The sequence below is a fragment of the Bos javanicus genome, chromosome 26, assembly GCF_032452875.1.
Source record: "Bos javanicus breed banteng chromosome 26, ARS-OSU_banteng_1.0, whole genome shotgun sequence".
NCBI classification, from domain to species: domain Eukaryota; kingdom Metazoa; phylum Chordata; class Mammalia; order Artiodactyla; family Bovidae; genus Bos; species Bos javanicus.
Genome location: NC_083893.1, coordinates 30,874,030 through 30,897,847, shown reverse-complemented (window position 1 = coordinate 30,897,847; position 23,818 = coordinate 30,874,030). Strand labels below are relative to the sequence as shown.

Here is a 23,818-nt window from a genome sequence, read left to right as displayed (position 1 = left end):
AAGGATCGAACCTGTGTCTCCTGCATTGCAGGAGATTCTTTACCACTGAGCCACCTGGGAAGCCCAAACAAGAAGTTTAGCTGTTACTAAACTTTTATATCTATTACAATATAAACTTAAGCTTTAACAATAACAAAAAACCCATCAACTCCTAAAGAGTGTGATCCTACTAGCACATATACCTCCAAAGAATCACACACACACACACACACTTTCTAGAAAAGTAAAATGCAATCAGCCCCAATTCTCCATTCTGTGAAGGATCAAAAGGAACCTACATACAGAATAGGAATGAGCTGCTGCTGCTGCTGCTGCTACTGCTACTGCTAAGTCACTTCAGTCGTGTCCAACTCTGTGTGATCCCACAGACAGCAGCCACCAGGCTCCCCCGTCCCTGGGATTCTCCAGGCAAGAACATTGGAGTGGGTTGCCATTTCCTTCTCCAATGCATGAAAGTGAAAAGTGAAAGTGAAGTCGCTCAGTCGTGTCCAACTCTTCGTGACCCCGTGGACTGCAGCCTACCAGGCTCCTCCATCCATGGGATTTTCCAGGCAAAGTACTGGAGTGGGGTGCCATTGCCTTCTCCAATAGGAATGAGCATAGACCTTTAAAGCCGGAAAAAGTCTGGATCCATCCTTGGCTTTTACTATGTGTAACCTTAGAAAAGGTACATTACACTGTCATAAGCCTCAATTTTTTTCATCTTACTGATTAATATCTACTCTGAAATAATCTACTCAGAACAGAGTAAGACACATTTTGTTCCACAAAATTAGCTTCTTTCCAGTGAACTGGGGCTTCATGAGATAGTCCTGTACAGATTTACAAGAGAAAAAGCTTCATGCTTGCTTCTCCATAGACTCAGATGATTTTCCACTAGTGAGTAACTAAAGGGAAGATACTATTATTTTTCAGACAGAATGACAGAAAATTAGCTTAACCTTAAGTACCTCAGTCAGTATTTGATGTTGAGAAAGTAAATAAAGTACCTTGAAGGACAAAGATCTCTGAGTTGTTTGGAAATTATTCCAGCCTGAAAACAATCTTCCACAAATCGCTCAAGCACAGAGTATGAATGTGGGACATCCAGATTAATGTCCGGAATTTCATTGTAAATTCTCTCATAACCCTAGAACAATGAAGTTATATACAGAAGTGTTAGCCCATATAAAATACATAATGCATGTAACCCATCACTGTTATCAAGCTATATTTAAGTCCAAGTGGTCATATTAATTAGACTGAAGTCAGATCTGAACCTTGAAAAGTACAGAGAGTTAAGTACATTTGTTACAGAATATTTAAAACTGTTCTCTCAAAAGAGCTTCCAGCAGACAATGGACACTGGATACATTTCTCCATCTACTGTAATACATTTACTACATTTTAAAAAAATAAAAGGCAAATAAGAACCTTACCAACATTTTAATAACAATGCATACAATAAAATAGGAATAAATCAAGTACTTTTGTTACAAGTTTGTTTCTCTCTGCTGCTGCTGCTAAGTCGCTTCAGTGGTGTCCAACTCTTGTGCGACCCCATAGATGGCAGCCCACCAGGCTCCCCTTCCCTGGGATTCTCCAGGCAAGAACACTGGAGTGGGTTACCATTTCCTTCTCCAATGCATGAAAGTGAAAAGTGAAAGTGAAGTCGCTCAATCGTGTCTGACTCGTAGATATAACCAAATTATCATATCTTAGAACTCTTGAGGAAGAACATACACACACACATTTTTAAAATTTAGATTAAAAAAAAGCTGACGTATTTACAACTTCCCAGGAAATGGCTGTAAGAGGTTCAAAACTAAACAGTACCATTAAAAAATATAGAAAAAGGCATAACATTACTAAATAAACCAGAAAGAAAGTTTCATTGACACTTCAGTCTGTATTCAAGCATACAAAATTTAAGATATCAGCCTAAACATGGTTCAAAATGTTATACTTACTCTTTTCATTTGGTCTAGAGTAATGGTGGAAGATTTCCAAAGAGATTTTAATAAATCCAAAATCATCTTAAATGTACTTTCTCCAGTTGACTCTAAAACCATTACAATGGCCTAAAAATTGAATAAATGATTGAATTATTGCTCATTTTCATATAAGAAACTGCTCCTAAAATCTATCAGATCTCTTTTCTCTAATATGTAACCATTAAAAATTATAGAACTCTCCCTTAATATTGTAATTTTTAAAAAATGTGTATTATTAAAGCAGCATTAAGTCTCTGTGGTGCAAAAAGGAACACAATAATTCTCTTTGGAATGCCAAAGTAATCTTACTTCATATACAAGCTCGTGGTGAAAATGAGGTACTTCCAGTTCCTTAAGGCAATGTTCAGCTTCAGACATGTCTCCAGAGAGTAAATACTCTTTCAGCAGCATATCAATCTATCAGATTTAAGAATTGAGATGTTAGTTCTGGATTTCTGAAAACTTCTGCTTTGCCTGAAGATTTACCCTCATCTCAATATATTACATAGTAAATAAGTATAAGTAGGTCACAAACAGTTGTCTAGTAGTCTTGACATAACAGAATTTTTTCACAACTGAAAAGCAAATCATAAAGGGAATAATGCAGTGTTCTGCTGTGCTTTGATAATCACTGAGACTGACGAGTAGACGTGTGTAATGGCCTGAGCTGTGGTCATGCTTCAACGCTCCCTGTGAAAAAAGAAGTCACTTTAAATACCACTAGAGGGCACTAACTGAAGTCTCAAAATGACTTTTTAAAGTGGCACAAACTTATTTCCACCAGGATAACCGGAATACTGCAGTGGGAGCCAAAAAATGAGAGATAATAGGGCTTTACTAGACAGAGCAAAGATTCTCTAAATACTGTTCTCTTTCCTCTAAAACTGAAGTTTTGAGGCCCATTTAAAACGTTTGTTAGCAATTCTGCTTCCAGTTACGGCTAAGGAGGTCAAGTTCTGACTCTGTTTAAAGTCACACAAGAATATCTATGGCTCCAGAAAAAAAGAAAGAGGATAGTTTTTCAGCACAAGAACTTCAACTAGGAATGTTCTCCCCTATACACTGCCTGTTAAAATCATCTGCACTTAGCAGACACTCAAATGAATGTTAGCTGACTGAATAAAATAATCTTATTTACATATCTTCTACTTCCAAATTCTACAACATATTTCCATAAAAAATAAAATCTGATCAACAGAATACAGATTGATGAATAATTCCTATTATGCTCTAGGAAAATAAATATTTAAAGCATGGAACTTTTAACTTTGTTATATAAAGTATTTAAATGTTTCTCATTTGGTTCCATGCATTTTTGAGAATGATAAATACACGTATATATTTCTAAAAGTCCTCTCTGTCCAACTCATCCTTCCATATAAAATAAATGAATATCCAAATGCTGTCAACCTCAAACTCATATATTGGTAGTATTATTTCAGCTTTTATGTTGACTAATTTTTGTTGAGATAATTCACGTACCATTAAATAGTTTGGCAGTTTCTCAAAATATTAACTTTGACAAGCATTATCATCCGAGCAATGTTGTCTTTCAGTCCATAAACATGGGATATTTTTCTACTTATTTAAACCTTAGTTCTTTCAACAGTGTTTTATCATTTTTAGTGCAGAAGACCTGCACTTCTTTTGTTAAACTTATTCCTTTATATTTAATTTTTATGCTATTATCAATGTAATTGTTTAATTTCATTTCAAATCATTCACTCATTGCTAGCATACAGATGATCTACAATTAAATTCTGTATGCAGATCTTATATCCTGCAACCACAGTGAATTCTTTTGTAACAGTTTGGTGTTTTTGTTTTCTTGAGGATTCACTTGGATTTTCTGTATACAGATGATGTCATCTGGGAATATAGAAAGTTTTACTTCTTTCACATGAAAAGACTACACTCAAAAATAAAAATCACATGTACTATATAAATCTTCTAATTTTCTTTAAAATCCTCAAGAAGAGTAAAACATTTTTGGTTTCTTAATATAGAATATCATTTTGCTGCCAGGAAAAAAATCCATAGAGAGTAATCTGGTATTAATGCAAAAATCAATTACTTTTTCTTTTAAAGTATGTATTTGTTGCTGTTCAGTCGCTCAGTCATGTCTTGACGCTTTGCAACTCCATGGACTGCAGTACGCCAAGCTTCCCTGTCCTTCACCATCTCCCAGAGCTTGCTCAAACTCATGTCCATTGAGTTGGTGATGCCATCCAACCATCTTGTCCTCTCTCGTTCCTTTCTGTTCCTGCCTTCAGTGTTTCTCAGCATCAGGGTCTTTTTCAGTGAGTCAGCTCTTCACATCAGGTGACTTCACATCAAGTATTGGAGCTTCAGCATCAGTACTTCCAATGAATATTCAGGACTGATTTCCTTTAGGATGGACTGGTTTGAACTCCTTGCAGTCCAAGGGACTCTCAAGAGTGTTCTCCAACACCACAGTTCAAAAGCATCAATTCTTCAGCGCTCAGCTTTCTTTATGGTCCAACTCTCACAGTAGTGAACTTCCTTACAAAAATTCTACCACTCTGATCTACTCTAGTGTTCATAATGCATAACAAAATCTGAGACCATTCAGTTTCAAACTGGTTATAAAAATGGACATTTAGTAAATAACTACAAAATAGAAACTCTTACTTCAACAGTTTGAAAGTTTTTAAATACCAAGAAAAAGACTAGGTATTCCGCTAAGGTTCCCACATAGCTTTCTTCATGAAAGCCACTTTAACTTAACACAATCTTATTTTTAAGTCAGGGAAACAGTAAAAATTTAATTGATTATATGGTCGTGGTATAATTTATAGCAAAAGGGCACAAAGCCATATATATAAGGATTATTCAATTTTTCACTTGCAGGACTGAACTTAATTTTTGTCCATAAAAGCTAGAGGGCATGTTTATTTTCCTAAAGAATACATATAAATTAAAGACAATACCCCATAGTTACCTCTTTAACAAGGTGATTAACAGACTGCTGCCCACCTCCAGAGCCCCAAACACTGTCTTTGCGCTTTCCACCTTTAGACATACTCAAAAGCACAGTAGCCTTGTCCAGAGCAGCTCTACAAAAACAAACAAAAACAGTTAATTTTGACATATGAACACTGTTGAGATTGACTAAATTATGGATAAAGTCCGGGGAAGAGGTAGGGCTATATACACTAAAAGCTTTTGCATTATAACATAAAAGCAACCTAAAGTTAAGAAGTCTCTTAAACTATTTTTCAAAATAAAAAGCTGGAGGAAAAAGGTTGCTTTTCATATTAATATTCTCTCACACACTTATTTCCATTTCCCAGTCAACAGAACTCTAATGTTATTACAAAATAATTGATCTACACTGAGAAGGAACATTTCACCTAAAATGAATTTCTGTATATATTCATACTTTCCCACCAAGGCAACCATTACACTATGACCTGAAATAGTTCCAGAAAATTAGTATCTATACCTATGAAAACCTAAGACATGGCTAAGTCCAAATCTAAGTTCTAGGAAGTTATGAAAAATTATAGAGCATAATTCCCAAATAACACATTTAGCTTATAGTTATGCTAAAGAACAAAAGTAAGAAACATTATTTCCTAAGATTTCCATAGCAAATAAATATAAAATTGAAAATATGGCTCTTTTGTTAATGTTGTCCATCTTATTAGAAGATTAAATAATTACAGAATATTAAAACCTGAAGGGACCTTAAAGAACATTCTAAGTCCCATCCTTTCCTTTTATAAATATGGAAACTGAGGCAGAAAGAAAAGTAGCTTGACATAAAGGTAGGTAATAGTTTAGCTAAAACTCTGCATATAATATAGATGCAGAAATATATAATGCAGAACTTCTGCATTATAATACTATCTTCTTTCTGTTCTATTGTATCAAGAAACTCAATTTTAATTACACATAAATGACAAATAGATATCCACAATGTCTGATTAATTCCAGTGTCATTTCAACAGAATCCTGCAGAACTTTCCCCTATTTTGAAAGTTCTAAGTAGAAAAATTAATTTACTTACCTAGCCTGTACACAATCTACAGTTCCTTTGTAACTGTCAATATAGGTATTACATAATATTCCATCTCCAACAGCTCTAGCAATAAACTGGCCCACCAACTATAATAAGGGGGGAAAAAAAGAGCCATATAAAAAATCTAAAACCTTTATAGGACACAATTTCTAAATACATAAATGATGAAGACTGGTTGAACTACACAGTCAATACCTAAGACATGCTGGAATATTCAGAAAACATCATTTAGCACCTACTAGTTATGCTTGGCATACACTCCCCACATCTTAACCTTCAATTTAAGTGCTGTGAGGCATAAAACATCTGTTTTCCTCACTACTGAATCCCCGACCTTGCACACTGCCTGAAGCATAGCATACATGATCAAAAATATTTGCCAAGTCAATGACTTAACAGTCAAGAGAAACCACTCTTCTGGGGGGAAAAAAAACTTGGGACTATGGTCTCTCAAAAACCTGTTTGAATAAGAGAGTTTATCTGAGGGGGTAAAAGTGCGTAGAAATATTTACATGAAAGCATGTTCACAGCATTATTTCTTATAACACTGGAAACAACTGAGTGTCTAAAAGTAATTTTGGGTTAAACGGTATATATATAAGATGGGTACACTATATGGACAAATATGTTTACCGCATTTTTATGAGTATAAGAAAAATCAAGTTTACAAAGTAGCATATACACCATGATTCCACTTTTTATTAAAACCAAAAAGGTAAGGATATATAAAAATTATACATTGACATATATCCACAAAAAGTAGAATGGAAGATTTAATACCAAAATGCTAACAGTTAACAGTGGCTATTTTTGCTTGCCTTTCTTTCTTTTGGCTTTTCCTTATTTTCCAAAATTTCTATAATGACTAATTTGTACAGTTTCTTTTTTTAAGTATTGGTACTGGTATAAAAAAAAAAGTTCATGTTTGAATCACAGTTCAATACTAGCACAGACTACTTACTGTCTGTCACAGGAAAGAAAACAGAAACAGCATTTAAGCTAACCTACCTATACTCTATTCCTAAATTAATGTTTAAGTAAAGTGCTCCTACCTTGCTTTAAAACTTTGGTCAGGTAAATAGCAACGATTTCACACGTTTTCAATTTCAAACCAGAAAGTCATATTATAGTGTCAGCATGTATTAAATCTAATAAAAGTAAAAGGCTTTGAGGACAGAATCTAAACAAAAGCATACATAAGTCATGAATTTTCTAATTATCTCCCTACAAAGCTATAAAAGGGAACAATCTTATTTATGATTATTTTCATAACATTAGTGAAGCAAACTCAATCCTCAATTACAACAATCTACATTTTTAAAAGATCCTAGGTCATGAAACAGCTCAAGTACATGTAATAAAGAATATAGAGACAGCAAAAAAAAAAAAAAATAATGACCAAAAAACTAGAGACCATAGTGGAGAAAGTAGGATATAAAATTACAGTGATGAGAACTACACTGGGGGAATGGAAAGAGCTAAGGAAAAATACATTAAAATATTAGAGCACTATTGTTGTGTGATAGGGAATATGGGCCAGTTTTTCCCTCTTTCGTCTAATAAAACTTCCTAGGAGCAGGTATTAGTTCTTTAAATCCAAGCAAAGCAGACGGAGAATGAACAAAAAGAAGAATGAACACAAAGAAGAATTTTACAAACCTGTGGTGCTCTAGGAGTATCCAGTGCTAATTCAGGTAGGTCTTTCAACAATTTATCAAATGATTTTTCTACATCATTTGTGCTCATTACTGTCCCACAAAGATCGGAAAGAAGCTTAGACGTCATTTCTCTGTGACTGGCTTTTCCCTCCAATGCCAAGGACACTGCCAACACTGGTACTCCACTTTTCATTTCTCCAAGATTTAAATCTCTTAGCATTTCCTACTCCAAAAAAAAAAAAAAAGAAGAAGTATGTCACTGCCTATAGTTTAATTTTATTTTGGAAAAAAAATCAAAACTTTATCCATGTATCCTCTCTCCTTGTTTCGAAATAATCAGAGAAGCAGTCATATTTGGGGGAATAAGTTTTTATTACTTAATTCAAAAAACCAACTTTTGAGGAGGTATTATCATATTCACCCTATCCCAAGCACAGAAAAATGGAAGTATTTGCTGAAGATTCCCAGAAGAGTGACCAAGTATGAAGCAGAATATAGGCAGTATGACCAAAGAAGCTACGTTGTAACTCAGTTACATACAGCGATGACTAATAACAAGGATACCAGTTAGGTTACTCAGAGTAACCAGTTAGTTACTGATACTTACTCTGAGTGACCTAACTGGTGTCCTTGTTAATAGTCTCTCCCCACTCCATTTCATCTTCCTGGGCTGCACCTGAACAATTCATTGACTTGAAACATGACACTCCTTCCTGGAAAACTCCTTCCAGGACTACTCCTTCCCGGAAAACCTGCTTCGACCATCTTAGCCTGGCAAATGCCTAACTATCCTCAGATGGTTCCAGATAATCTATCACCCTCCATCTTATGCTTCCATAACACTCACCTCACAGTACTACTCAGTTAATAAACTGAGTATACTGCTGGTCCCATGCTACGTAGGTAACAAGATTTCAAGTCCCTACCCTCATGGGACTTTGGTAAACTTTTCCTCTATAACATTCTAATAATCTGTGCATGTATCATTTCCTTCACTTGACTGAGCTTCAAAAGGGCAGGAATCACCATTATAAATAACTCCACATGGTATCCACTGATCAAATATTTGTTTTATATTCAAATACTACAAAAATGCAAAGCTATCAAACCTCATATTATGAGACAAACCAAGAAAGCCCAGTCTGAATTAAAAGAATCTAAATCATAAGTCTTCTACAGAGATACAATTTTATTACTTTGTCAATAATACTAAACTACTAAACAAGAGCAACAATTTTATTTTACCCTTCTAGATTTACTTTATGAACAATTCAAAATAGGGCAAATGTCCTCATGCAAATTATGCTTCAAAAACACATTTGTTCTCTTGATTTTTGTATGCATTCTTTTCTAAATCTTTGTTTACATTTGTGTTCATTTTTGGACAGAGTACAAGGATAAATTTTATTCTAGTCCTAAGTATTGAAATGAATATCAAAGAAAGTGGAACTGAAGTATTTTTAACTGAGATCCCTGAGGTTTTAGGTCCATAAACGCCTTGAAATTGTTAAAATTATATTTTAAATACTATCAATTATGGAAATGTTATAATTACAACAATTATTAAAATATTGTGTTGTGCTGTTTTTCAGAGAAGGAAATGGCACATAGTCCTCATCAGATTGCAAACAGGTTAAGAATGGTAAATAAAATTTTATTCCATTTCTTAGTTAAAACTTCATTTACATATTAAAAAATGCTTAGTCTTTTCCAGTGATCCAAAATCCTCCTGGATATGATGCTTTAACAGTGTGTGTTCTCCCATATTAAACAAGTTACACTTGCAACTTTAAACCTACCGCAACTTCATTAGTATCTCCATGCTCAAAATATTCCTGTATAATTGGTGTCAGAGTCTTTTCAAATGCCATTTCATCCAAAGGCAAAACTACAGTTTCATAAACACAGTTCTCCTGGCAAGGGAAGAGGCAGAGTGTTATAAATTAAAGAACACAATATTCAGATAAATTGAAATTGTTTCATAGTTTTGTACTCCAACTGCTTAGTAATACCTATTTGGAACAAGAAAAAAACATGCTACATGCTTTGATCACTTACATAATATAAAAACAGAAATCTATGTCACTGTTCTTTTATAAAATCTGAATATAATAAATCAAAATATAGATCAGAACCACTAACCACAGCAAATATATGACTTGTTCCTGATCCCCCATAGCTTGTTTATTTTTTCTCTCTCCCAAAAAACCAATAATACTTCAGTGACCAAAAAACTTTATGATGGCTTTCTATTATATCCAGTATTTTCACTAAAGTGTCATTTAAAAAAAAAACAGCAGGAACCAAAGACTTTATGATTAGTACTACAAAATAAAAGCCTTCATGAGTCCAGAAAATCTCTAAGAAAAAGCACTATTCAACTGAAATTTCAAAACAAATAAGAAGTCCAATAATCTTCTAACCCTGTCCTCTGCAAAAAACAGTCCTGAAGTGTTTGCCTGCAACATGTGACTGGCTTCATCTAACAACAAATACCTTCAAGTTTATACATTAAAATTAGAATATTTAGCAAACATTTTATAGTACTTGAATCCTACTGGTTTTAAAACATTTTTTTCAAAAAAAAAAAACAAAACAAAACATTTTTTTCATGTTCTCTTAGAAATATTTCCATATCCAAATATTAAATTAAAAAACCAAGTGAAAATTACACATACATTACTCAGTTAACTTGGTTTTCTAATCCAAAATTAACCTAATAGTCTGAAAGTACTGAATATACATACGATTTAGATATATATACGAATGGGTGTAATGTGTACACACATATATACACACTCATATACATATTATATAATCATGCAGATAATCACACATATAAATAAAATTATATGTATATGAATAGTACAAATATAGAATACATGATTTGACCAATATATGAGTATGTTACAAACATGAGGTCAAAAAAGTCTGTAAGTCTTTAAATACATATCACAAGAAGTATCAGCCTTATACCTGGTCATCGTCATAGTTGGGGTCTCTCACATCTACCTCCTCCACATCATACACCTGTCCAGGTGTGCCCCAGACACCTTTGCCTCCAGCACCACCTGAAAAGTTTAGAATTGAGAAAGGAAACAGCATAATGTCCACAGTTCATAAATTTTAATTGAAATCTGAAATAGTTCTAGACGTTCAGGTGTTAATTAAGGAGCAGTTAAAAAACTGTATTTTAATTTTTATGCCAGGGTTTTTTTTTGCCAGTTGAGAATTATACGGTAAACTTTTTATTCAGATTATTGCTTTTTCAGTAATGATTAGATATATTTATAACCTAGTTCAAAAAAACCAAGTTGAAACAGCTCACAAAGTTAAAACTAAAAAGGCAGATGCTTTAAAATAAAAGTAAAAAACAAACAAACAAAAATAGCTGTAGCGGTAACCTCAAGGCAGCTGATAACAACTGGGCTCTAAATTCTGACATTTCTTGGGAACAACAAAAAGAAATACGCTGATTCAGTTAAGGGATGACATAGAAAACTCAACAACAGAGAAATTATTCAACAAAGTATGGTGACCACCATTAACTGTTTTAAAGTCAAATTCTCTTTAGATATTCACGTGTGTGTGCTCAGTCGTGTCCGACTGCAACCCTTTAAACCCACCAGAAACAAATACTTTACAGTCAGAAATATATTACAAATAACTGATTTCTATTTAAGCATTAACCAAACTAATCATTTCTATTTTTCTACCAACAAATAGATCAGCAGAAGTTGAACAATTCCAACTTTCAAAGTTGCTTTACTAAATAAATGTATTGAAATGTTTTTATAAGGCTCAATATATTGCAATATTTTAAAAGAACTTTATCACCCATGGGGAAGGGGGGCGTTATTTACACATTGAGTATAATTCTTACCACCAGAGCAAAACTAAATCTGGTAGTTAGGTTTCATTCTGATCCAGGCAATGGTTGCAGAGTCATTCAACAACAATTTTCGACAAGGCACAAAAACTTTACAAGAATCCTAGGCCATAATTTGATGCTTCCACCATTTAGATGCAAGTGAAATCTCCAAACTGCATCAAAATTCTACCACAGAGGCTAACAAGACCCCTCAATTCAACAATTATGTAAGTACCTACCTTGTGAGTCACTACTCCAGGCCCTGGAGATACATCAGTACCCAAAATAAATAGAACTAAAAAGAACTTAGAACCAGATCTACAAAATTATTAAAATTCTGACCCTGATATTACCAGTCAAATTGTATTTATCATGTATTCTTAACAAGACATAATTAATTAGATTCATTAGATAATAGGTATGATGAATTTCTGACCCTACTTCTTTCAAGCAGAATTAGAGAATACGTGCACAAGTCATAACTGTGAAAAGCACTGGTGTATATTTTGCTGGAAATATGAGACCAAGTTCTGCTTAAGAGAGCTAAACCTAAACAAACAAGCAAAAAGACTCAATTTAAAGAGTGGGGTAATTCTTGGATTATTACTATGTAAAAATACATACAAACCATAAAGCCTTATATTATCATTGTTTAAATTCCTCTCATTCTTAGAACAAGAAATTGCAGTACAAGAATCAGAAAGCATCTCTTCCTTTTATTTCTTTGTGTAAGATATATACCAACCTTTCTTTGGTAATCCCCGTCCTTTCCCAGATCTGGATCGCCTATCCAGCAACCTTCCCTTTGGACTGGTTGGTGCAGATACTCCACATCTAAGGCCTTCACTTCCATTATCACTGACGGAATCGCCTCTGCCAGAGTCCCGGGATGAGTTTTTCCGCAGCCGCCTTTTTGCCCTGGCATTAATCCTAGCTTCATTAATGGAAGACGCCGAAATCCAATTTCCATTTATCTCATTCTTTATTTCCTCAGTCCCAGCATTTTCTTCATCACCAGAAAAGAGAGAGTCACTTAAATTATCTGGGTCTTAAAAACAAAATGAAGGAAAAAAGGAAATCTAAGTAAGCATTTTAACTGTCTATTGCTATACCAGCTATAGTCATGTTAGATTAGGTTGAATCATATGAAATTATCATTTTTATATGTAGCAGTCACATATTGCCAATTTCATAGGCTCAATCTAATAAATGACAACTAACCAACAGTTAGAACCGGACATGTAAAATGGACTGGCTCAAAACTGGAGGAGTACATCGAGAGTGTATATTGTCACCCTGCTTATTTAACATCATGCAAAATGCCAGGCACAAGCTGGAATCAAGACTGCAGGGAGAAATTATCAATAACCTCAGATATGCAGATGATGCCACCCTTATGGCAAAAATCAAGAGGAACTAAAGAGCTGGCTTAAAACTCAACATTCAAAAAAATAATTTCATGGCATCCAGTCTCATCACTTCATGGCAAATACATGGGGAAACAATGGAAACAGTGACAGACTTTATTTTCTTGGGCTCCAAAATCACTGTGGACACTGACTACAGCCATAAAAGATGCTTGCTCCTTCGAAGAAAAGCTTCTTGACAAACCAAGACAGTGTATTAAAAAGCAGAGACACTGCTGACAAAGGTCTTCTAGTCAAAGATATGCCTTTTCCAGTGGTCATGTATGGATGTGAGAGTCTGACCATAAAGAAAGCTGAGCGCCGAAGAATTGATGCTTTTGAACTATGGTACTGGAGAAGACTCTTGAGAGCCCTTGGACTGCAAGCAGGTCAAACCAGTCAATCCTAAAGGAAATCGGTCCTGAATATTCACTGGAAGGACTAGATGCTGAAGCTGAAGCTCCAATACTCTAGCCACCTGATGAGAAGAGCCTACTCACTGGAAAAGACCCTGATGCTGGGAAAGACTGAAGGCAGGAGAAGGGGACAACAGAGGACGAGATGGTTAGATGGCACCACCGACTTGATGGACATGAGTTAGACTAAACTCCGGGAGTTGTTGATGGAAAGGGAAGCCTGGCGTGCTACAGTCCATGGGGCTGCAAAGAGTTGGACACAACTGACTGACTGAGCTGAACTGAACTGAACCAGGATTTTCTTCACAGTATCATGGAAAGTAAACTAAGGCATTGAATGTTAATGAACAATGTTTACAGAAAGTGTGTTATCTCATGTGTTTATATCATAAAACCTGTGTTAATATAAACACAAACATAAAACCTTTGAAACTTGTATGAGTTAAGACAGTCAAGCAGCTGGAGATAGAAACAAAAGACTAAGGCTCTTGAGAGAAGGGAGATAAACTTTTACAGAATGCCTATTATTTACCAAGCTCTAGGCTGGGCATTTTGTCACTTACCCATAAGTTAGAGAGCTATTTATTGCATCATTTATACAGACAAGGAAACTAAGGATAAGAGTATTTAAATAAATTGCCAAACATCTCATGATTAATTATGGACACTTAGAAAATGCTACTAATCCAAAGAGGTTGAAAGGCATTTGGCAAATAAGTGATCATTTGTGATTACTGAGCCAAACTGCTGATTCATCACTGCTTTCAAAGCCATTATCTCAAAATTCTAATTCATTTCTCCAAATCTGACTCACATTTACTTACCACTCTCTGAATATCTTCTAGCCTATATAAAATTTGCACATTATTCTCTGAAAGACAGCAATGCATCCACAGTTCCCAATGGTCTTCTGTTTAAAATGTCATTCTCTCTGCTTTTTCCAGTTACCAAAGTCCTTTAGGACATACTTTAGGTCTTACTTCCTCCATGAAAACTTTTCTAACAATTTTAGGCACAGTAACACTCACATACTGCACATTTACCACCTCACGAAATCACTTTATTTTTATATACCAGTCGTGCTTTTCCAAATAAGTCATAAGGCTCAAAAGAGGAACCATGTCTATACTGTATATTTTTGTAACTGCAGCACCTAGCAGAGTATCCTTCATGCTATCTACTCTAATGTCAATGGGGATCAAATGACATGGAAACAACTGGCTTTACTCTGAAAACTTTTCAAGGCTCAGAAAGCTAGTGAATTAGTTACCCCTGGGCCTGAGTATTGCTCATTATGGCTAACTCAACTCAGAGCTGAATCCCTTTTCAAAGGTCTTGCTAGGTTGCCTCAGTCATGTCCAACTCTTTGTGACCCTAGGGACTGTAGCCTGCCAGACTCCTCTGTCCATGGGATTCTCCAGGCAAGAATACTGGAGTGGGTTACCACAGGAGATCTTCTCAAGCCAAGGATTGAACCTGTGTCTCTTATGTCTTCCTGCATTGTCTCCTGTATTGACAGGCAGGTTCTTTACCACTAGTGCCACCTGGAAAGCCCTTCAAATGTCTTCAGTTGCATCCAACTCTTTGCGACCCCATGGACTGCAGCACGCCAGGCCTCCCTGTCCATCACCAACTCCTGAAGCTTGCTTAAATGTCTTAAGAAATTCCGAAGTGTAACTAAGATGTGTCAAATCTATATGCACGGTCTTTCAAATGTTTAAGGTAGAAACTAAGGATTTTTTAAATCATCCTATAAAGAACCATAGGTGTGTTAAAATCTTTACAATTCTTGAAAAAAAGTATAACAGGCACAAATCCTGTAGTAATCACAAAACAAAAACATTAAGAAGCACCAAACCACTTGAGCAGTCTCATAAATAGTCTCCTGCCCTGAATCCTCAAACCATTCTCCAAACTGCATGGAGACTGATCTTCTTCCACTGATAATCCTTTGAAGGTATTCCTATTGGGTCGAAATAAAGTGTAAACTCATTACCTTGTAATGTTAGGTCCTTTTTGATCCTGTCCCAATCACTGGAATAGCTGCTGACCACTCCCACATTCAAATGGTCAGAGCTCAGATTTGATATCATAGGTAGATATGGCATAATTTGTTTGCAGAGGAATACTGAATATCTTATAAAAAATAGAAAGTGTCAAGAGACCAGCTAAGAAAATGTTGCTGTATTCAGTCACGAACTAACTGAAAAGGGCAAGGGTAATAACTCTGAGATAAATAAAAAGGTTAACCCTTTTAAAGACAAAATAAAGGGCTTTCAAAGAGAATTAAAAAAATAAACAGTATTTCAAAAGTTTAGACTAGGAAAGGAAGCCAGTGCTAGGAGGGTCACTTTGGGACATCATCATAACCACCAGACCTAAACTGGTAAGACTGTTAGTAGTAAAAGTAGCAGTAGCCATAGTAGTTGTATACTTCTTCTATCATTACCATCAGTATTGTACCTACTACATAGCAGGTCACCAGTACTTTACCTACATGGTCTATAATTCAAACAAAGTTCTACAATGAAACTGTTTATCCTCATTTTCCAGAAAGATGTTTCATAGAAAAGTTACAAACTTAAGAAGGACTGCGGATAAGATTCAAACTCACATTGAATCTTAGATGACTGTTAACTATAGAAAATATAAAGCTAGAGTGCAACAAAGTGGTGACAGCTAAAGAAACAGGGAATGAGGGAATACAAAGAAGAAAAAAGAATAAGAGGAAGAAGGAAAGATCATAGATTAGACAAGCTAGATGGTGTTTCACATAAGAATGGATGACCGAAGCAAACATTAAACACCTATCTCTAACATATTGCTTTCATTATTCAACAATCAAGGTGAGCCACCAAACTCAACCAGAAGATAAAGGCCTCTCTTAGAAGTATAACAATGCATTAAAATGTCCCTCAGAGTACTAAAGTATTCAATTTAATCATATTTCCTACACTTGAGTTTCTTCAACTATTTTAACATCCTTTCAAATATACATTTATGTATCTTGAGCAGTAGATATATCTAGGTATATTTATATATTAGGTATTATAATTTTAACCCATTTTTACATCAATTGCTCTTTTATATTTTGCTATATACTTACCTATTCCCTGGTGGCTCAGAGGTTAAAGCGTCTGCCTCCAATGCGGGAGACCAGGGTTCGATCCCTGGGTCGGGAAGATCCCCTGGAGAAGGAAATGGTAACCCACTCCAGTACTCTTGCCTGGAGAATCCCATGGAGGGAGGAGCCTGGTAGGCTACAGTCCACGGGGTCGCAAAGAGTCAGACACGACTGAGAGACTTCACTTCACTACCTAAGTTTTGGGGTTCTATAACCAAGAAAAAGAAATGCAAAAAAGCAAAATGGCTGTCTGAAGAGGCCTTACAAATAGCTATGAAAAGAAGAGAAGCAAAAAGCAAAGGAGAAAAGGAAAGATATACCCATTTGAATGCAGAGTTCCAAAGAATAGCAAGGAGAGATAAGAAAGCCTTCCTCAGCAATCAATGAAAAGAAATAGAGGAAAACAACAGAATGGGAAAGACTAGAGATCTCATCAAGAAAATCAGAGATACCAAGGGAACATTTTATGCAAAGATGGGCTCAATAAAGGGCAGAAATGGTAGGGACCTAACAGAAGCAGAGGATATTAAGAAGAGGTGGCAAGAATACACAGAAGAACTGTACAAAAAAGATCTTCACGACCCAGATAATCACGATGGTGTGATCACTTACCTAGAGCCAGACATCCTGGAATGTGAAGTCAAGTGGGCCTTAGGAAGTATCACTACAAACAAAGCTAGTGGAGGTGATGGAATTCCAGTTGAGCTATTTCAAATCCTAAAAGATGATGCTGTGAAAGTGCTGCACTCAATACGCCAGCAAATTTGGAAAACTCAGCAGTGGCCACAGGACTGGAAAAGGTCAGTTTTCATTCCAATCGCAAAAAAAGGCAATGCCAAAGAATGCTCCAACTACCACGCAATTGTACTCATCTCACATGCTAGTAAAGTAATGCTCAAAATTCTCCCAGCCAGGCTTCAGCAATATGTGAACCGTGAACTTTCAGATGTTCAAGCTGGTTTTAGAAATGGGGTCACAATAGAGTCAGACACGACTGAACGACTGAACTGAACCACTATTGATCTGACTTTAAGAAAACCGAAGTTTAAAAGATAAAAAAAACCTTGAGTACAGAATGTGGTGACTTCAAAGTCATTTTCTGTGTACTAAATTCTTCTTTCTGAATTCTCTAACATCTCAATAACCAACCCAACATACATTACACCACAGTACCAGACAATCACACTTTCAATTACTAGTCCACTGAATTATGTTATTATATTTAACAATATAAGCACATTTTCATTTGTGATATGCATAATACATGCTATGGGCATGACACACATGCACAGTATCTCACTTAATCCCAGTAACAAACCTTTAAAGTGGGTTATTTACAATTCCAGCTTTACATATGAATAAACTGAAGGTCAAAGCACATAACCTACTTCCCCAAAGTAACATAGCTGGTAAAAGTAGAAGCTGGAATTAATACACTAGTCTAACATGGACTGTTACAGGTTAAATTGAATGCAAAAGCCTGTCTAAGGCACATCCAAGTAGTGAAGTATTTAAGAAGTACTGAGCAGAGACATCAAGAACAAAGTCAGAAATAGAACTTGTTACAATTAGAAAACAGTATAAAAGAGCTGTGCTATCTAATAAATAATGCAAGTCAAAGATGTAATTTTAAGTTTCCTAATATTCCTATTAAAAACTAAAAAGGAACAACTGAAATTTATTTTAATATATTTTATTTAATGTAATAGATCCATTTTACAATTTCAACATGTAACCAATAGAAAAAGTTTTACACCTACAATACATCTGAATTCAGACACGTCCCAGTTTAAGAGCTGAGTAGTCGTACGTAGCTATTGGCTATCATACTAGACAATACAGAGAAGAAACAATTATCCATCTGTGAAATATATTCTTAAATTTTATCATTACTATTCCCGCCTCAATGAAGCAGGGACATAAGACCCATTTATAATGCTAAAAAACAAGTATTCATAGAGACATTATATATAGCAGCACCAAAATAATCATTAATTATTGTAGTAATTTTTTTCAACAATAATTTTCTAGCACACTTAAAATAGGAAAGAAGCTTCAACTTCAAAGTGTGAATTCAGATCACTATATAACTGGACAGAACAGTGAATCAAAATCATTGAAAAACGAAGCTATAATATTAAAAAATGAAATATGCTAAACATTCAATTCCATGGAGATTTTTTCAGTATTAATCATAAAGCAAAGAATTACCTAAAACGTACCAACATGAAAAGTTCTTGCTACTGAGAATATTTCATAATCCTAATCAGCTCTCTACAAAGATTATCCTGAAAGGTATATACACATTTTAAGTGATCTAAAGTTATTTTGGATATCTATTCTACAAAATCATTTTTACAATAATGTACTACTGAAGCATCATGGGAAATTGAGGAAAATACAGTTAATTTATAATAAATTATTAGTTAGGAAAGATAGCAATGATACCAAGAATAGTTTATAGTATAGAAACCACTAACTAGCACATATGAAAATAGTAATGATCAGGTTCACTATTCTGCTCCCATCCACACCATAGAGTTTATTATAAATACTGAAGAATAAATGTATGAAATGTGAAAGGACACACAGAAAAATACATACAATGAATTTCATAAAAGTAAGAATCACCAACCTGATTTTTAAAATAATATGACCTGATTTCTTATAGCATGAGTTAAGATGGTTTTTAAAGTAAAGATGTTTTCATAAAATTTGGAATGGCCTAAAACTTGCTCACAGTAGTCAAGATTCAAGATAATTACTTACCTGTAGGGTTTACATTCAGTATCTGCTCATTTTCTACATCCATTGTTCCTTAATTTCACTTGCACTGATTAAATTACCAAATGGAACTCTTCCTTTGGGATGTATTTCTTTAAAAAGAAAAAAAAAAAGAAAAACTTCAACGTCTTCCAAACTCACATAATTAAGGTCCATTTAATTTACTTACTCAGACCGTTTAAAAAAAAAAATCACCACATAATTCCATTTTTTTTTAAGAGTTCACTTTACTTCCCCTAATTAACATTTGGTTTCAATCTTCTTGATAAGTTTACCTGTGTCCAAAAAGATTTAAAAAAAAGTCCATATTTCTGATGTGGCAAAGCACCCCTGTAACTTGGAATTAAAAGATATATTTGCTTAACATGCTTATTTCAAGTTAAAGTAGATACACATTCCAAATTTTTTAAAAATACCAGGCCTCATAATTAATCTGCTACATCTAGATATTGAATAGTTTGTTGCCAATTAACTGTAAGAACTAATACTTTAAAATGCAAATAACACAGTTTTGGTTAAAAAAAAAAAAAGACAGGATTATCTTATTTTTCACACTAAAACATATCTGAAAGCAGATAAATCTGCCATTTCATCACCGAAGCACCTATAATTACTGCTACAAAGAAATTTTTTAAATTAGTATTTTCTATGAGAGCATTATTTTTATAATCTGAAAAACTCATTCATTTTAAAAATCTTACCTATTTAAGAAAAGAGTAAGTACAATGACATTAGCACCTCAATATTTTAGATCTTGATTTCAAAATGGTTTGAATATTACTAATGCTGGAAGGCCCTAGTTGATGAAATCAGTTACCTTTTATTTAGACAATTAACTTAGCAATAAAAATCCACTGTTTGAAAAAAGACTATCAAAATACATTCTCATGAAAATTATCACCAGAAGGTGCAACCAAATACAATTTTATAATCTCTCTGGAAATATTTTTTAAATAGTGATTTAGAGTACTTAAGTATCTATTTAGAAGTAGCGTAAGTTAGATATGTCATTCAGGTCATTTATAATGATTTCACCAGCAGTGTGCCCTTTTTTAAAGATATGTGTGTTAGTCACTCAGTTGTGTCCAACTCTTTACGACCCCATAGATTGGGGCCCACCAGGCTCCTCTGTCCATGGGATTTTCCAGGCAAGGATACCAGAGTGGGTTGCCGTTTCCTTCTCCAGGGGAGCTTCCTGACCCACGGATCAAACCAGGTCTCCCGCATTGCAGGCAGACTCTTTACCATCTGGGTCACTAGGGAAGTCTAGTGACTTTTTAAAAGATATAAAATGCACAAATTAAAAAGAATGACTAATAAACAAATTACAAAAAAGCATTTAGTTTTCATGTAACATAACCTGTTGTCATTTTAGAAAAATTATATGCCTCCTGCGACTCAAAGGAAAAACTGACTTTTACATTTCTTAACATACACCATTTTAACATCTTGTAAGTTGTACAGCCCTTTCCTTCAGAAAAAGGTATTATTTTGTGAAACAAAAATGAACACATACCTTATGCTAAAATTTTAAGTTTCTTAATGTGGCATAATCCTTAGGCTACCGAGATGCTACCATATTGTTTCAGAAGTTAAGAAAATGGTGAAATCACTCTCTATTCAGAAGAAACAAAAATATGGATTGTACATAAATATCTTTCAGTATCATAACTCCTACCAACTTCAGATTTAAGGGGGAAAAAATGAACCTTAGAAATACATAAAGATAAATGAACAATAAGAGTTCGTAAACCTAAACATTAGTGTCCTCCATAGCTGAAAATCCCAAACCTATTTCATTTTTTAGATGAATCACATGTTTTGGAAAGAGAAAATGTCACATGATACGCGTGTGAGATTTTTTAACGAGTTACATTTTAAAAATCTTCTTCAATCTTGATACAAGCATAATCTTCAAGAGGACACTTTCCACAGAACTTAGCTAATAAAGTATAACTGATGTTTAAAAAGCCCCTTATAATTCAAAAACAATTTTACATGTGTTATTTCATGTACAACTCAGAACAATCTTGAGGTAGAACTCCACTGTTCACATAACTAAACAGAATCAGAGAAAGTGCTCATTGGAAGAACCAGGATTAGAACCCTGACCTTCTAAATCCAGTTCCGTGTGCACAAGCTCAATACAAGATATTAATAATCCACAGGAAAATTCTTCTTTAGAGTTACCAGAGAGAAGCTTATTAGAACACAGACTTCTGCTGTCATATCAAAATTTTAAATACTGCTTTTCTAACACTAAAAATAATATCTAAATTATCACACAAAAGACACTCAGTTGGACAAAGAACATTATCAGGTAATGACTATAGTTTATCAAGTTTGTTTTTATTAAATAACTATACAACAACAAAAAGCCCTGTCTGGGTCTTCTGGCAATGATTAACACATTCGAGAACTCAGGGACACTTGATAACAACACAGATGTTTTAGAATTTACAGAAGGATAAAGATAAGTCCCATGTTTTTACTGTCTTCAAAGTAATGAGCTTCCAGTTACTTAACAATCCATAAGATTTTTGCCACAAACTTAAGAAAAATGTAAAGCAAAAAAAAAAAAAAATCTAAACTCCACATTCTTCACACAAAACTAGAAAATTTTCAATAAAGCTGTAAGTCAGACAAAATTAAAGGCTGAAATTAAACAGTTTTCATTTATCCATTGTGTTTCACAGAAACATACAGACAGAAGCATCAATTTCCAAGACATTCCCCAAAAGACCCTCACTTTCCCATCCTACCTCCCCTAAAAAAACCTATTTCCTGAAATATACCTCATAAACCACTTTGACTGTTTTTTGAAGTTTAGGCCATATGTTAACTAGAAAAGTACTTGTATTCACTCCAGGGCTACAGTCACTGCTAACTAGCCACTTAAAATCAACTAAAAGCACTCAACCACAATGATGCAAAAATGAGGGAAAATAGCAAAATGTCATTTATTTTTACACTTTTAGCAACTACTTTTCCTTTCTCATTATTACAACAGAAAAACCAATCAAAATAAAATTCAAAGACGCCTGCTAAGATATTAAGGAGTTTAATAAACCTATAAAAAAGGGAAGTTAAGAGCACAAATGGTGGTGGCAGTTTAGTAGCTAAGTTGTGTCCAACTCTTGCAACCCCATGAACTGTAGACTTCCAGGCTCCTCTGTCCACAGGATTTCCCAGGCAAGAATACTGGAGTGGATTGCCATTTCCTTCTCCAAGGGATCTTCCGGAGCCAGGAATCGAACCAGCATCTCCTGCACTGGCAGGCGGATTCTTCACCACTGAGCCGCCAGGAAAGCTCAAAGGCATAAATACCAATAAGTAAATTTACAACGTATCTGTAGTGATCCTTTAAAAAGTGAGTGGTGAGTTCCTAAAAAGCCTTACGTTAGCAAGAATGCCAAAAGTCTAATTTAACAGTGAAAATGCAGGGAAAAACAGGCGGTGACATTCCCCCCTACCCCGAGAAAGGTGCATTTTTAGTCATTTTACTCCTCTGTCAGTATCTCACAACTGCTGGCTACGCAGTCAGTTCTCACTAGGGCCAGGGGAGACCGGCGATTTTGACTTCCGAAGGCAGTTCTAAAGCTCTTGTAAAGCAAACAAACCAAAAAAGCCTCCCCGCATACACCGCAGCATCAAATAGACAAACGCAGCAGACAGAGCACACGTTACACAGAAAGGGGGCTCCCTCCCTGCCTTTGTTTTCTCCGGGAGATTTCATTTAAACTAAACAAGCGACCCTATACCCAACCTGAGGCGCCGCGAAGTTCTCGCAGGGCCGGGGCGGCGGGCACGTGGCCGCCTCCCAGCAGCCCCTCCCGCTGCGGCCCGGCCCGCTTCCCCGCCGCGCAGGCCCGGGCTCCTGCAGACCCCAGGCCAGGCCGACCCCCGCGTGGTGCTGGACGCGGGCGGGCGGCCGGGCCCGGGCTCCGGTGGGCCGGGTCTGGGAACGCCCGGCCGCATCTTCAGAGCCGGCCACCAAGGAGACCAGGAGGGCGGGGAGGGCGCAAACCTTCCTCACAGGATTTCAGTCGGGCCAGAAACCCGCCTCCCGACGCCCACCCCCAGAGGAAAATGAAAAGTCGGCCTTCTGGGGGGCGAGGAGCCCCTCGACGGCGAGAGCCTCGCGCGCCCCGCTAAGCCTGGAGGGGGTCCAAGAGGGGGCGGGCCCGCGGCGCCACGCTCCCGGCCGGGGGCAGAAGGAGGGCACCGGGGCCGGTTCTCCGCAGCCCAGGGCGTTGGGGCGGACGCGGCTGGGCCTGCCGAACTCCAAGGAGGCGGCGGACGCCGGCCCCGCCAGCCTGACCCAGACTCGGCCGCCGCCTCCACAACCCCCCGGCCCCCTCCCCCCTCAACGAGCGGCTGCCTCTGAAGATAGGGGCTGTGGGAGAGGGCGCAGTCCTCCCGACCGCGCGAGCCGGGCCGCCGCTACTGACCCCTCAGGCCGCCGCCGTCGCCGCCGCTGTTGCTCGCCCAGGTCTCTGGTCAGCCGGCCCCGACCCCGCACCTCAGCGTCTGCCGCTGCC

General features: G+C 36.2%; 1 protein-coding gene across 2 annotated transcripts in view; it reads right to left on the bottom strand.

Moving 5' to 3' along the window:
- The window catches only part of PDCD4 (programmed cell death 4), a 26,619-nt gene extending 2,801 nt beyond the window's left edge, over positions 1-23,818 (bottom strand). Inside the window, exons 1-11 of one of the 2 annotated variants that reach the window (XM_061403442.1) lie at positions 23,729-23,818; positions 19,263-19,369; positions 12,293-12,595; positions 10,653-10,747; positions 9,476-9,589; positions 7,678-7,899; positions 6,007-6,104; positions 4,936-5,050; positions 2,283-2,390; positions 1,950-2,060; positions 990-1,129 (exon numbers count right to left, since the gene is read on the bottom strand). In XM_061403442.1, coding sequence (XP_061259426.1) covers positions 990-1,129; positions 1,950-2,060; positions 2,283-2,390; positions 4,936-5,050; positions 6,007-6,104; positions 7,678-7,899; positions 9,476-9,589; positions 10,653-10,747; positions 12,293-12,595; positions 19,263-19,305 — 1,349 coding nt within the window. In that variant the 5' untranslated portion in view covers positions 19,306-19,369; positions 23,729-23,818. Of the gene's footprint in view, positions 1-989; positions 1,130-1,949; positions 2,061-2,282; positions 2,391-4,935; positions 5,051-6,006; positions 6,105-7,677; positions 7,900-9,475; positions 9,590-10,652; positions 10,748-12,292; positions 12,596-19,262; positions 19,370-20,793; positions 21,478-23,728 lie in introns of those variants that run through there. The other variant, XM_061403443.1, reaches the window with a different exon arrangement.